This window comes from Cervus elaphus, chromosome 6, assembly GCF_910594005.1.
Source record: "Cervus elaphus chromosome 6, mCerEla1.1, whole genome shotgun sequence".
Classification (NCBI taxonomy): domain Eukaryota; kingdom Metazoa; phylum Chordata; class Mammalia; order Artiodactyla; family Cervidae; genus Cervus; species Cervus elaphus.
This window is the reverse complement of record NC_057820.1, coordinates 3,077,106-3,091,398: the sequence shown is the minus strand read 5'-3', so window position 1 is coordinate 3,091,398 and position 14,293 is coordinate 3,077,106. Positions and strand designations below refer to the sequence as shown.

At 58.9% G+C, this 14,293-nt stretch overlaps 1 protein-coding gene and 1 non-coding gene across 8 annotated transcripts in view; both read right to left on the bottom strand.

Moving 5' to 3' along the window:
- Window positions 1-912: 912 nt before the first annotated feature.
- The window catches only part of ACOX3 (acyl-CoA oxidase 3, pristanoyl), a 57,776-nt gene continuing 44,395 nt past the window's right edge, over window positions 913-14,293 (bottom strand). For 3 of the 7 annotated variants that reach the window (XM_043906075.1, XM_043906084.1, XM_043906074.1), the window contains 6 exons: window positions 12,037-12,152; window positions 8,367-8,541; window positions 6,855-6,922; window positions 4,365-4,451; window positions 3,613-3,662; window positions 913-1,583 (listed from right to left, as the gene is read on the bottom strand). In XM_043906075.1, coding sequence (XP_043762010.1) covers window positions 1,487-1,583; window positions 3,613-3,662; window positions 4,365-4,451; window positions 6,855-6,922; window positions 8,367-8,541; window positions 12,037-12,152 — 593 coding nt within the window. In that variant the 3' untranslated portion in view covers window positions 913-1,486. Of the gene's footprint in view, window positions 1,584-3,612; window positions 3,663-4,364; window positions 4,452-6,854; window positions 6,923-8,366; window positions 8,542-12,036; window positions 12,153-14,293 lie in introns of those variants that run through there. The other 4 variants (XM_043906076.1, XM_043906080.1, XR_006341727.1 and 1 more) reach the window with 4 other exon arrangements.
- Window positions 5,264-5,336, bottom strand: TRNAK-UUU. Its single transcript has one exon. It is a non-coding gene; the product is annotated as a tRNA-Lys (tRNA).

Here is a 14,293-nt window from a genome sequence, read left to right as displayed (position 1 = left end):
AAGTGCCGAATGACCATAGAATAGCATTGAGTTGACATTGATATTAACTCATTGACACTGAGTTATCTGACACCGTCCGGTGTAGTTGTAACAGGATCAGCTCCAATGAGTCAGACATGATTTAGCATCTGAACAACAGCATAATCTAACCACATTTATTTAAGAATGTATTCCAGTATCAAACAGCTGAGCTCAACAATGCAAAACCACAGGTACTCTTGCACCAACCTCAATACAATGTGACTTCCGTTTTATGTTTTGGCTTTTTGGCTACGAGGCATGTGGGATCTTATCTCCCTGACCAGGGGTTGAACTTGCACCCCTTGCCCAGCATTGGAAGGTGAAGTCTTAACCACTGGACCACCAGGGAAGGTCCTAAAAAAATAATTCTTTCTCAGGCCCTTCATGTGCTCAGAGATTTTCTGGGCTCTTGTGGAAAATAAGAGCCACCTTTGTTCAGTACCAGCGTGTTCCGTGGGCACCTCAGCAGGGTGGGGAGTGCAGGGGGCTGCTGATGACAGAGGTCCTGAACCTCCTGGAGATCGGAAGCTGGGGGGGAGTGGGAGACAGAGACAGGGTCCACCCACCGGCCGTCGTCCTGACTTGGGACGAAGGAATCATGGGTGGAGGTGGCCATCAGCCTCCTCCATCAGTCCCTGCTGTCCGCAGGGCGCTCGGGCCTGAGGGTGGACAGTGTGCAGAAGCGTGGGACAAACCCCGCACGGGGCCAGGCAGCCTGGGAGCTCCACTTCCTATAGAAACAAACTCGTTCAAGTAACAAAGTGACGACGTAATGTGCATACAACAGGGAGGTCAGGACGTAAGTATGACCAGACCCTCAAATCATTATGCATTTCCCTCCCCCCTTTGGAAACATTTCTTTAATGGAAACTTCTAGTTCCACACAAGAAAGTAAGAAAACTGATTTTATTTTCCTTCAAAATCTTCAGCTATGCCATTCGGGTGGTCCACGGTGCAAATTAGTAAAGTTATGATATAATTTAATGACGTGAGAAAGTCAAACCAGGGTGAACAAAGAGTCGGATTGGCATCGTTCAGAGCTTAGTGAAGCAAAGCCTTGGAAGAAATCTCAGATGAAGGCAAAAGATCACCTGGCCAGAAAAATCCCAGATTACAAGCAGTCAGCTTCAAAATCAGCATATAAAAACAGAATTATGCTAAAGCTCTAATCATCCAAAAGTGTTCAGTCTCTCAGGAAGACATGATCCTATGTATAAACTTTGTTTTCACCCAGCAAATCAGGATGACCCCAATCGGTCCTACCCTTTGGAGGTTACCGTCCTGCTAGGACTCGGGGCAGCAGGCGGGGGCCAGGCCAGGATAAGCCGGTCCAGCCCTGGACTCAACAGGACAAGCTGCCAGGTAGAACTGCGGGTCTGGGGCTTCCAGAAGTGAACCTGAGGTCCAGGTCCTCACGGCTTCGCCAGATTTAGCTGGTGCGACTACAGCTTTGATTTCAAACTTCCTATGACAGGCTTGTTGACCGCGAATTCCGACCACCATGATGCCCTCTCCAGCACCTTGTTTCCCTGAAGGACGGCAGTCCAGAGGTTCTTATAGAGCTGTTAAAAAATACATGATACACACAGATGGAATAAGACAGACTCTGAGCGTGTCAATGCAACTGTGCAAAACAAAGGAAGCGCCGTCACTTCCTGGAAGCGTTTGAAGACGATTTAAATTCAATTTGCATAAGCCCTTTCTTTGTCAGCAGAGGAAAATTGGGAAAATACAACTATCAAGGTCCCTAATGTACACTGCCCTGGTGGCTCAGACGGTAAAGCATCTGTCTATCCATGCGGGAGACCTGGGTTCAATCCCTGGGTCGGGAAGATTCCCTGGAGAAGGAAACGGCAACCCACTCCAGTACTCTTGCCTAGAAAATCCCATGGATGGAGGAGCCTGGTGCAGGCTACTGTCCAAGGGGTCACAAAGAGTCGGACACGACTGAGCGATTTCACAGAATGTACACTTATGTTGAAAACATCCTGCTTGGCCTTCTCTTTGGAAATTCTCACGGAAGGTGGATCCTGCAAGTTGACACTGATCATTTGCTCTGAAATCTGCCCTCCTGCAGCCAGGCAGCTGGCGCATGGTGGCACAGCCAAGCAGCAGCCTGCGGCTGGTACTCTGGGTCCCCAGGCCTGGGCAGGCCCGGTCCCCTCCCTGCCCACCCCGCCAGACTGAGCCCCCTAGGCCGGCCAGCCGCCGCCTCCGGGCCCCCAGGCTGGACTGCTCTCATTAGTCATCCTAGAGGAAGGTCGTGAGCGTGCAGGCAGTTGCCTGACCCGTCCCTGCTCCCAGCCGAGGTCCGTGGAGGCAGGAAAGGGGCCAGTTTTACATCTGGCTGACGTTGACAGATGTTACTTTCAAGAAGCTGCCCTCTCTCTGCACCTGCTAAACGTGCTCAGCGATTCCGCCAGCGTACTGCTATTCCTGGCTCCCAGGGAGACGCAGACGAGGCTCTCTCCCCGCAGGTCATAAATCCGAGGTGACACCGCACGACCTGGACGCGGCGCTTCCCTTAAAGACGGCCTCGGCCTCCGACAGCTGTGTCTGTCCGTCTAAAACGGATTTCCCACCTCATAGCACCCGGTGCAGACCTCAGCCCGTAACACTGGGAGAGACATGCACCGCATAAATCCTGCCGGGCGAGGCCCGGGGCTGCTCTGGTCTCAGTGTGGAGTCCAGGGCCCCACCTCAGGCCAGGGCAGGATGGCATGGCCTCCCCTACTCCGCAGTCGCCTGCCTGCCCGCCCGTGAATCAGGGCTGCCGCCTGCAGAGGCGCCCGGCCGCCCATACGGGGCTAGCGCTGCCGGGAGCCCATGTCCCAGAGGCCAGCTCTCCGCCCGTGGGCCAGTCAGCACATCCTCCTCATACTCCCACTGGGCCGCAGCCACACCAGGGACCAAGGTTCACACTCTCCTGCCTTCCCTCCGAACAGTCCATCTTTGCCACCTCCCAGCTGGGCCAACTCAGGACACCCGCCTGGTCCCCCTGGAGGCTGGGTCTCTCCCTGGCAAAGCAGCCGCCTCAAGGGAGGACGCCCGGCCCAGCTCAACAGCCAGAGGACAGCCGGCCCTCCTCAGACGTGTGGTCCCCGCCTTCCTGACTCGACGGGGGGCTCTTCTGATCTGCCCACCCCAGCGCCTGCACTTCCATCCCAACCCTGGGGGTGGCTTGGGCTGGGCAGAGGTCCAGGCACCTGCCCCCTGGACCGACAGCAGTGTCCCCCGAGGACAGAAGGCTCCTGTCTCCTTGGAATGTCCCCTGGGGACAGAGAGAAGGCACCTGTCCCCCGACGTTCAGTCTCCTGGGTCAGCAAGATAAGCCTCAGGAGAAACAGCATGATAGCCATGGGCCCTCACCACGTGACTTTAACACTGACATGCCACGTCTCCATGGAAACAGTCTCCATGGAAACACGGGGACAACCAGCCACGGGCGGTGGGGAGCTGGGAGCGCTGAGCGGGCCCGCGGGCGTTGTTCCGCACAGGCCTCTCCACGTGGTGGAGGTCACACCGGGCTGCCTGTGGGCTTGGGAAGGAGCGTGGCGAGGCTCACACCGCAGGACAAAGCGGGGGACCCACCTGCCAGGGGACGAGGGGGGACGCTTCACCCAGAAGCCAGAGGAGACCTCCTAGAAGAACAGCATTCCACTTAGAACAAACAGAAGTGCTCCCAAGTAGCGGGGAACACTGATGCAAGGGCCCTGGGGTGGGAGTGAGTCCAGTACAATAGAGAAGCAGAAGGACAGTGAGGCTGGAGTCTGGAGGGCGGGAGGAGGTGTGCGATGACCCCGGAGAACCAGGCAGAGGTCAGCCACAGGGGCGGGCGGGAGCGGGGAGGGATCTGGTACCGCTTTGGTGTGGGGGACTTTGCGGCAGCTTGAGAAGCAATCATTCTGGAGCATGGGGAGGGGTGGGGGCAAGAGAGGAGCTCGGGCAGCCACCTGGGGGCTGCCCCGGAAGCCCAGGTAGAGGGGTGAGGGGGTCAGGACGGCCGAGAGACGGTCAGAAGACCCAGGAGTGGGGCGGGCCCTCAGGAGAGCGTGCAGAGACCACAGCTTCGCGCAGGCCCACACTGACCTTGGCGTTGCGGCCTCCTAAGAGAGTGGCAGGGCCACCCTGTCTCTCAGGGAAGGGCAGGCTGGGGGGGCGGCTGACCCGTCCACGACCACTCCAACTTCTCCCAGTCACTCCCTCCCCGCTGGCCACGTGACGCTGGAGACCACTACCCCACAACCCCGCCCCGAGCCCTGTCGCCATCTCAGCTCTGCCATGACTGCCCTGGGGCCCGGAGCGCCCCCTGCCGCCCACAGGAGGAAGGCCGCTCTTCATACCTCGCCGTCGGCTCTGCCAATCGGTGAGTCCAGGATGAAGTCCGGAGGGGCGATGACGTCCACCAGGGCAACAGCATCATCTTTCAGCTGTTAGAAAACAAAGTCCGTACACTTGGCAACGCCCGGCATCTCCATGGCAACCACCAAGTAACAGAGCCTGCAACCCACGAGCAATGGTAACCCCAGCAGGCGCAAGGCTCCATTCCTCAGGCATCATCTTTTCATTGGCCTGGGTTACAGGTTCCCCAAGTGTGCATCTGAATATTTTCACCATGTTGCTATCCACTCAAGACTTCCAACATTTTCTTTTTTTTTCCAACATGGTAGGGACTGCTCGTAAAACTGATGATCCTGTGGCTCACTAACTGGCAACTGTCTTCAGAGGTTTGTCTCTGAACCCTGACTGATCGGGGCAATTACTGTTCCAACAGAGGAAAATATGTCCAGAAAAAAAAAAAAGTAAGAGTAAAAGCATTTATAAGCCCCTGGAAAAGCCATCATCCCAATGTGCTTTGGTTCACAGTAGTTTTATTACTCTCCCGTCCCGTTACACAAATTATTCTACAATATGACAAGTGGAATTCATATGAGTAGACTCCTAAGAATTTTCTTGAAATGCAAAAATACATTTTTTACTTAAAATAATTGTGAAATGCCATATGCGGTATGTGTGCTTAGTCACCCAGCTGTGTCCAGCGCTTTGTGACCCCAAGGACTAACAGCTTGCCAGGCTCCCCTGGCCCGTGGAATTCTCCAGACAAGAATTCTACAGTGCGTAGCCATTTCTTTCTCCAAGGGATCTTCCCGACCCAGGGATCGAAATGGGGTCTCCTGCATCGCAGGCAGATTCTTTACCGTCTGAGCTACCGGGAAGCCCAAAGATAAAACAGAGGACAGCAGGCCTGAACGGGGACTTGAACCCCGGACCCTCAGGTTAAAAGTCTGGTGCTCCACTGACTGAGCTATCCAGGCCCTGGGGCTGAACTGAACACAGGAGCCAGGGCGACTGAAACAAGGCCGATTAAAGCCATTGTTGGGCAAAGAGTCACGAGAGGAGAGGAGCCCGGCTTCGTGGTTCAGGCGCTGCTCCACAGTCCCACACGCCCTTGGCACTGTGGTCCCAGGGGGTTGGGGCTATCAGCCTGCCCCGCTTCAAGGAGAAACAATAGCAGAGCAAGGTCCTGACCTAGACCGGGGGTTGGCCAGCGTTTCATGCAGGGGGCCCACGGGAAAGAGCCCGTCTTTGCAGGCTGTGGGGTCATTGTCTCAGCAGAAGTGAGCGTGAGACAGCGAGGACACCCCGACAGATGATGTTGCTCCAGGCCCGGGCTGGAGCAGGGAAGGAGCCGGCAGCCCCCCACTGCTGGCCCCCACCCCCCCGAGTCAGGACCAGGACTCAGATCCGCCAGGCAGCTTGCGCCCAGGTACTGCCCCTCCACCCTACCCCAGCCGCCAGCTCCAAGGTCTAAGTGTCACACTGCAGAGCAAGGGAAATGACTGCTGTTATTTTTTATAAAGGCAACTCACCCCCACAAAACACAAGAGGGGAAACCGCCCTCCTGTTTAAGTCGACGTGGCCCGAGCAGACGGAATGACCCCAGAGACACCCTTACCCTGAACCCACGTGGGGAGAGAGAGGCTTGATGCCAACAAGCACATCACCCGGAGCTGCCTCAGCTCGGAAGCAGAGAGGAGCCCAGCGGCCCCTCACCCGTCAATGGAGACACTTGTGTACATATATCTGCCGTGTACACCACAGACATACCACGGACAGAGCGCTGGGGGGCTTTGCTTCATGTCTGATCATCCAGAGCAGAGAAGCGCCTCCAAATGCACTGCTTAATAAAGCAGCCAGGACACACGCTGACGGTTGGATTAAAACTAAAGAAAACCCCAAACCCTCGCTCACACCCGCCGCGGTTCCACCACCGGCAGCCCCAGGTGGCCGGCGGCGACCGGCACGGGCGAGCACGGCCCTGGAACCTGTCCCTCCTGCACGAAGCTCCAGTGGACAGAGCGCAGCAGGACACGACGTGGGGCCACCTGCCTCCTCTGGGTGATGAAGGCAGAAGGACGCAGTAAAAAACCAACGAAAGTGCCACGAGATGATTTTGAATTGGAGGCTAACGTGAAAGGCCTGAAGCAATGGTCGATGTCACTTTAGAAAGCGTTAGAACGAGCTGGATGTGTACGAGTCCCTGAGAGTGGTGCTTCCTGACCTTTCTGCCATAAGCACATTCTCTCTAGTTTTCCGGGCTGTGCTAATGGTGGCACTCAATGGACATGAGCTTGGGTAGACTCCGGGAGTTGGTGATTGACCGGGAGGCCTGGCGTGCTGCCGTCCATGGGGTCACAAAGAGTCGGACACGACTGAGTGACTGAACTGAAAGGTGGCACACACACCAATGAGTGGGAGGCCAAGGTCACCGGACAGTGACATACGTGTCATCACATGTAAGTCACATACGGACACAAGGGGTCACAACTCACCTGCGCACACAGGGCCAGGACTGCGCTCTCCATCGCTTTGCCCGCACGCTCACCGGAGCAGTATCCACCTGGAAGCACAGCGCGGTGACTCCGGGGTCCAGGATCATCACCCCCAAGGATCAGTCGCTCAGTCGGGCCCGACTCTTTGGGACCCCATGGATTGTAGCCCGCCAGGCTCCTCTGTCCACGGAGTCCTCCAGCCAAGAATACTGGAGTGGGCTACCATTCCCATCTCCAGGGGATCTTCCCGACCCAGGGATCAAACCCGGGTCTCCTGCACTGCAGGCAGATTCTTTACCATCTGAGTCACTGGGGAAGCCCTTTAAACCCCCAAGTTACCCACAAATAGTGCACACATCATGAAACAGCCCATTCTGTGTGAAAACGTCTCGCTCCTGCTGCCCGGGTCCCGCTGCGACCACCTTTAAAGAAAGGTGAGGCCGGGCCTGGGGTCCCTGTCCTCCCTGCCGGTTCACTGAGCAGGTGCTGCTTGTGGGGGGAGGGGGTCACAGCTGGGAGCTGGGGATGCTGAAGGTCAGGAAGGGCGGCCACAGGGGGCCGGGGGGGAGGAGGAGGCAGGGCCGGCAAGCTGGGCTCCACAGGAGTGGACGAGACCCCAAGCAGAGCACTGCACAGGGTGGAGGGGGCTGCAGGCTCAGAGCGGCGTCTGGGGGCACGCGGGGCGTCTGCAGTCACCAGGCAACTGGCCTGAGAACCGCCCCCTTGGCCTCGCCTCCCACACCCACGCGCGCAGGCCCAAGGAGGGAGCCCCAAGTCTGCTGCAGAGCTGGCTGTTGTCTGATCTTTGCCACAGAGAACAGCGCCCCCTCACTCAGAGAGGGTGGGCTCCTGCCCCCGCACCCCACCGCTCCCACCAGGGAGCCCTTGTACACCTCAGTTGGTAAAGAATCCGCCTGCACTGCGGGAGACCTGGGTTCGATCCCTGGGTTGGGAAGATCCTCTGGAGAAGGAAACGCCTACCCACTCCAGTATTCTGGCCTGGAGAATTCCATGGACTGTAAAGTGCATGGGGTCGCAAAGAGTTGGACACGACTGAGTGACTTAAAAAAAAAGTGGGGGGGGGCGGGCAACACTGGCCCCAAGGAGGAAAATGTGGGTGCTCTGCAAGGGGAGGGAAAATCGTACTCCCGAGACAGCACAGATACAAGCCTGGGGCATGAGGAGGTACACAGGACAGCTCTAGTATTAACACGTCATGGGGATGCTTCGGGAAAACATCTAAAAAATGTTCCTTAGAAAGACAGTGAAAACAAAGTTTGAAAAAAACTCAGGTTTATCCCGTCTCCGCCCATCTTCCAGGATCAGCCCTTTCATCACCTCCTCCAGGAAGCCCTCCCGGGTTGCCCGCCACGGCTCAGGCCTACGGGCACCACCCTGGTGCTGCTGTGCCCCCTGGCGGTCCCCCACCCCCACCCCCGCCACGGCCTCTGGGCTCATCTGCTCCCCAGACGAGCGCTCAGTACGCCGCGCGGCTCCGGGCCGGGGTCTCACCTCGGTATAGCAGGGCGGTGTGCTGGCCCAGGGACCACACGGCGTAGAGGGCGCTGAGCCGCCGGAGCACGGCCCGCAGCGGGGGCGGCACGCGGGGCTGGTGCGCGTACTCGTGGAACCTGCGCACGACCGTGAGCTCCAGGAACGCCAGGGCCAAGGGCCGGCAGTGGTACACCTGCAACAGGGCGCGGCGCACGCGTTCGGGACGGCACACCGGGTCTGCGTGCCGGCAGCACCCGGGGAGCGGGCACAGCCAGCGGGGCTGGGCAGCGCCTCTGGGGAAAGGCCGGCAGGAACGCAAGCCCGCCTGCAGCAGCTGCTCGACCTCGGGCCCAGCGACTGCGCTCCGCTCGGCGCTGTCTGCGGCCTCGGTGACCCCACAGCTGACACACAGCCGCCACGGGCTCGCCCGGGTCATCCTGGCACTAGGGACTGGGGCGTCCCCTGGGAGGTGGGCTCCCCGAGGGCACGAGGTCGGTTCTCTTGCACTGGGAACCACAGAGAAGGTTTCCCACATGCTCCCTGCACTCACCTGGAAGCCACGTCAGCCCCTCCCGGGGCCTGGCCCCGCCCCTGCCCCCAAGTTTCTCAAGGAAACAGCCCCTCTCCCTCACTCCCACCACATCCGAAACTGAGGGAAGGGCTTCACCGGGGGGCCAGCCGGGTTGCACTCGCGTGTGAGTCCCGATGCTGGCTCGGTTTGTGGAAGCAGGAAGTCACCATGGGTCCTGGCTTTTTCTCTTTTAACCAACAGCCAACACATCTGCTGCTCATCATTAGCTTTGCTTGTCAGCTTTTCTTTCCCCGTCTCTAGTTTATCAGTTTACTGGATTTTGTTTTTCTTTTTAATTAAAACAATTACACATGCATTCATTTGTTATAATGAGCATGTGTTGCTTTCGAAATTAAATAATCCAGCAAAGAGGTGACCCGGGATGGGGGAGGGAAGAGACACCTATTCAATGTCTGCATGAATTTGCCCCAGAATTCCTTGGTGGCTCAGACAGTAAAGAGTCCACTTGCAATGCAGGAGATCTGGGTTCAATCCTTTGGTCCGGAAGATCCCCTGGAGAAGGGAATGGCTACCCACTCCAGTATTCTTGCCTGGAGAACCCCATGGACAAAGGAGCCTAGCGGGCTACAGTCTATGGGGTCGCAAAGAGTCAGACATGACTGAAGCGACTAAGCATACACATGCTTCAGCCAGAATCCACAGGGCAGGGTCCAGAATATGCTCTGGGGAGGCAGGGGGCGTGGTCGCCAAGGGGGCACGGTTCTGAGCTCACGGCCTCCTCTTGACTTTCAGAGCAAGCAATGGGTCCTCACTTCCAAGGCCAAGGCTCCCCCAGGGTCTGCCTGAGAACCAGGCATCCTCAGGAGGGAATTCAGGGGAGGATGTTTCCCGACCTCATGCCAGTCTGCCTGGTCTGATCCAAAGACCCCACTGCGCCTCTGACGCCACCAGGTCACGCGGCCTGCATCCCCGCGTCCTGCCTGCAGGGCCAGCCGGGCCTTCAGAGCAGCTGCCCCCTCGTGCTCACCGTGTCGTGGGTGCCCTTGACTTTGGAGGGAGAGAGACGCAGAGAGGGGGTACTCACGGGGGGGAAGCTGACAAAGCTGACAAGGGAGTGCCCCCCACAACACGGGCCAGGCACTAAGCTAAGAGCCCCCCCAAAGGCATCACCTCAATCCGCCCTGGACCCCGAGGGTGAAACAAGGTCACGCCATCGGCGACTGGTGGAGACACACTCGGCGCAGGTAGGCCGGCCCCCGTGTGCACCCTCAACCTCTCTGCGAGCGGGTGTCACTGACTGGACCCCCACCCCGACGTGCCCGCGAGCTATGGGCTCCTCCCCACTTGGGGAGATTCTCCCTGAGAGTCCCAGCCCAGGACCGAGTCCAAACTCTGCCCTCCTCTGCTCACTCCTTCTCAACCACGTGCATTTTCTAGTCAGTCATACTGTGCTCGTCCTATCTTTCCGTGAAGGCAGCACACGGGTCAGTTTCAGCCGCAGCATCGGCTGGTGCGGGCCTGGAAAGGCGGCCCCACCTCTGACGTGGCCACCCTAGAAACGCATCCTGCGTCCTGCTGAGCTCTGAGTCCCCCACGGGCCGGCTCAGGGCCCGGCCCTTGGAGTCTAGGGGCCAGCTTCCAAATCCACTTGGCTTTTACGAGCGTGTGCGCACGGTGGGATGGGAGCAAGTGGCTCCCATCCTGGCCCGAGCTTCTTGGTCTGTGAAGAGGGAGCAGGAGGGAGCCGGCCTGCGGGCGCTGCCGTGAGGAGCAGCAGACGGAACCTCATGTACCAGCGCCTGCATCGCATCCCACGAGCTCATCTTGCCGGTCTCAGTCCCAGAATCAGGCCCACATGGTGGAGCTGGACCGTCACAGGGACCCAGGAAGGCAGCACGTGGAGGGCCTGGACCGTCACACGGATCCACAGTGCGTGGAGGGCCTGGACGGTCACAGGGACCCAGGAAGGCAGCCACACCGGGCCACGGGCACGCAGGAAGTGTCTGAAGGGAGACAGGGCAGGACAGAGACTCCCGGAGCCACAGAGAGTGGACCTGCTCCCCGGCAGCTCCCCGCTCCAGACCGGAGGCCCCACTGGCTGAGGGGTTCTTGATCTCTCGACCAGGCCCAGTTAGCTCCCCCACCCCCGGGGTGCCTGGCACCGTCAGGAGATAGTCTGGGGTTGTCACAACTCAGAGGTGCTGTTGGCGTCTTAGTGAGCAGAGGCCTGAGTGCTGCTGGGCCCCCCACAGTGCACAGACAGAACCCCCAAATCATGCAGCTCCAACACCCACAGGGGTGAGAGCCTGGTTCCAGCCCCTGCACGCTCCGCTTCCCTCCCGAGTCCTCACACTTGGCGCCCACCCTTGACTTCTCCCGGACGGCCTGCCCTTGCCATCAGAGATCTGCCCACTGTATTAACAGACCTGGGCCAACGCCCATGAGGGGTCCTATGAGGTGCCCGCACTGGGGCCGTGGGGTGGGGGGCACAGAACAGAAACTCTGAAGGACAGTCCTAGCCCACACAGCCCAAGCTGCTCCGTGATCACGAAGAGCTCCCAAGAGAGGCCGGCAGCCGGACACTGCAGGCCAGGAAGGCCCGCTCCCTGCTCCCTGCTCCCTGCACGGGCCCCTCTCTCACAAATCCTCACCCCCGATAAACCTCCAGTCCCAGGAAAAACATTCCGACCCAGGTATCAATTTCTGGTGCGCTCTGATTTCCGAGTATATTTGCATTTTAACAAGTTACGAATAAGTGTCAGTCGCTCAGTCGTGCCCGACTGTTTGCGACCCCAGGCACTGTAGCCCACCAGACTCCTCTGTCCATGGAGATTCTCCAGGCCAGAATACTGGAGTGGGTTAGCCATTCCCTTCTCCGGAGGATCTTCCCGACCCAGGTATTGAACCTGGGTCTCCCGCCTTGCAGGCGGATTCTTTACCAGCTGAGCCACCAGGGAAGCCTAAATTACGAATACTTCAGGCAGAGATGGACTCTGAGCTGCCCAAGTCTGGACACGAGCCGTGCAGTGTAGCGAAAGGGCTGGGCTCGGGGCTTGGGTGCATCGCTGGTCCCGGCAGCAGACAGCCAGAGAGGACGCGGCGGTGCGGGAATCAGGAGCAACTCACGAAGAAGCAACTTCTGAGACAAACACGTACCTGGCAGTTGTTTCTGGCTTCGAAGTCGCTTCTTCCTGAGCGTTTCTCCTGACTGAGCCTCTGGTAGCTCTCCCTGAGCAGGTAGCAGACCAGCCACTCGTATGCCGCCAGCGGGACTTCAGAGTGAGAGACGGAGAGACACGTGAGTGCAGGGCCTCCACCCTCACGCCGAGTGAGTGAGACAGGGCCGGTTCACAGACCTGGAATCTGCGCCCCGGGGACGAGGGCTGCCCACCCGACTCCCACCCCTCGGTGGTGGGCAGGCTGAGACAGGCAAAGGGGGAGGGCGTTTCCTGGCTCTGCTGTGAGGCCGGCCGAGGTCTACACGGTTCCAGCAACCACAGAGTCCACGAGGTCATGGAGCCCCTTCTGGGGTTGCTGTTGTTCAGTCGAAAAGTCACGTCCGACTCTTTGTGGCCCCGTGGCTCCTCCGTCCTCCAGTCTCCCGGAGTTTACTCAAGCTCATGTCCATTGAGTCGGTGATGCTGCCCAACCATCTCATCCTCTGTCATCCCCTTCCCCTCCCGCCTTCCGTCTTTCCCAGCATCAGGGACTTTTCCAGTGAGTCAGCTCTTCGCATCAGGGGGCCAAAGTACTGGAGCTTCAGCTTCAGCCTCAGTCCTTCCAATGAATATTCAGGTCTGATCTCCTTTAGGATGGACTGGTTGGATCTCCTTGCAGTCCAAGGGACTTTGAAGAGGCTTCTCCAGCACCTCAGTTCAAAAGCATCAATTCTTTGACACTCAGCCTTCTTTATGGTCTTTTGGGGGCAACCACCTCATTCACGATGAGGATACACATTCCGGATGAAACTCAGGCCTGCACAACGTCAGGGCGACTTTCTGGCAGGTGGTGGAGGAGTGGTGCTCTGTCCACCTGGCCGGCCCGGCCCTGGGCCCTGGGCCTCACATCAGCTCTGCTGAGACCTCACCCCCTCCTCCGGCCCTTCAGGGGAGAGGAGAGGAAGCTGCTGACAGGGTGCGGACGGACAGGGACCGGCTGGAAGGGGATGGAGGGAGACCCCCACCCTCCCGGCCCATCCCAGCACTGTGCCTGCCTCTGTGGGTCCTTCTGAGGTGTGATGACACCTCACGGGTTCCCAGGACGTGGGTGACTCAGAACACCCAGCCCAGCAGGGCTGTTCCTGCCCGCTCCAGTGAGGACCAGGGGACAAGGAGGTGCCCGGGCACACGGTGAGGGAGCCAGGCGGGTGTGGGGTCTGAGCTGGCTGCGAGGCTCTGGGTCCACACGCTCATCCGCTACCCAGGCAGAGGGCCCAGGCCTGCGGGACCCGCAGCTGCTTTGGGCTCTGGAGCCGCAGGACCAACCTGGAGGCACTGGGCCTGGACCCAAAGGCTGGACGCAGGGGCCCTGGGACTTCCCCCCAGGTGGCACAGCCTGTTCCCTGGGAGCACATCCCACGGTACCCACCGCTGCAGACCTCCAGCCGTTTTGTGCTGCCGTATCTGCTAACAAACCTCACAGCACAGTTGAGCATTTCATTAATGAGCAAACGCTCCATCTCAGAGGCCTGAGGAGTCAAAGGCTCAGAGGCTGCAAGCAGCCTGACCAGCTCCCACAGCACGTCTCAGGGAGCCTAGCGTGAGGCAGGTTGGGGGGTGTGGACCCTGACACGGGGCACCCCTCCCACAGTTCTGCCAGGTACAGTGGCTGGAATGGGGCCCCCAAAGTCATGTCCATGTCCTGACCCCCTGGACCTGGGAGCGTGCTCTCACTTGGGCAAAGGGTCTTTGCAGAGAGGGCACCTCCTCCTAATACCTTATAGGGAAACGGAGGATCAGAGAGGGTAAGCATCTAGCCCAAGGTCACACAGCTCACTCCAGAGCCTGAGTCCCCAGTTTCTCTGAACACAGGGTGCGACGTGACCCCACTGCCCTGTGACCCTCTGACCCACACAGCGGTCAGAGCAGCCAACCCACTTAGTGTTAGTGGCTCAGCTGTGTCCGACTCTTTCCGACCCCACAGACTGTAGCCCACCAGGCTCCTCTGCCCATGGGGATTCTCCAGGCAAGAATGCTGCAGTGGGTTGCCATTTCCTTTTCCAGGGGCTCTTCCCAACCCAGGGATTGGACCCCGGTCTTCTGAATTGTAGGCAGATTCTTCACCGTCTTAGCTGCCAGGAGAGCCCAGCCAAGCCACTGCACCCCAATTATCTAATATTTTTGCGAGTGAGCCAACGAGAGGAGAGGACTGGGTCTCACGTGATCACGTGATGTGCGGCTCCCCAGCGCTCAGG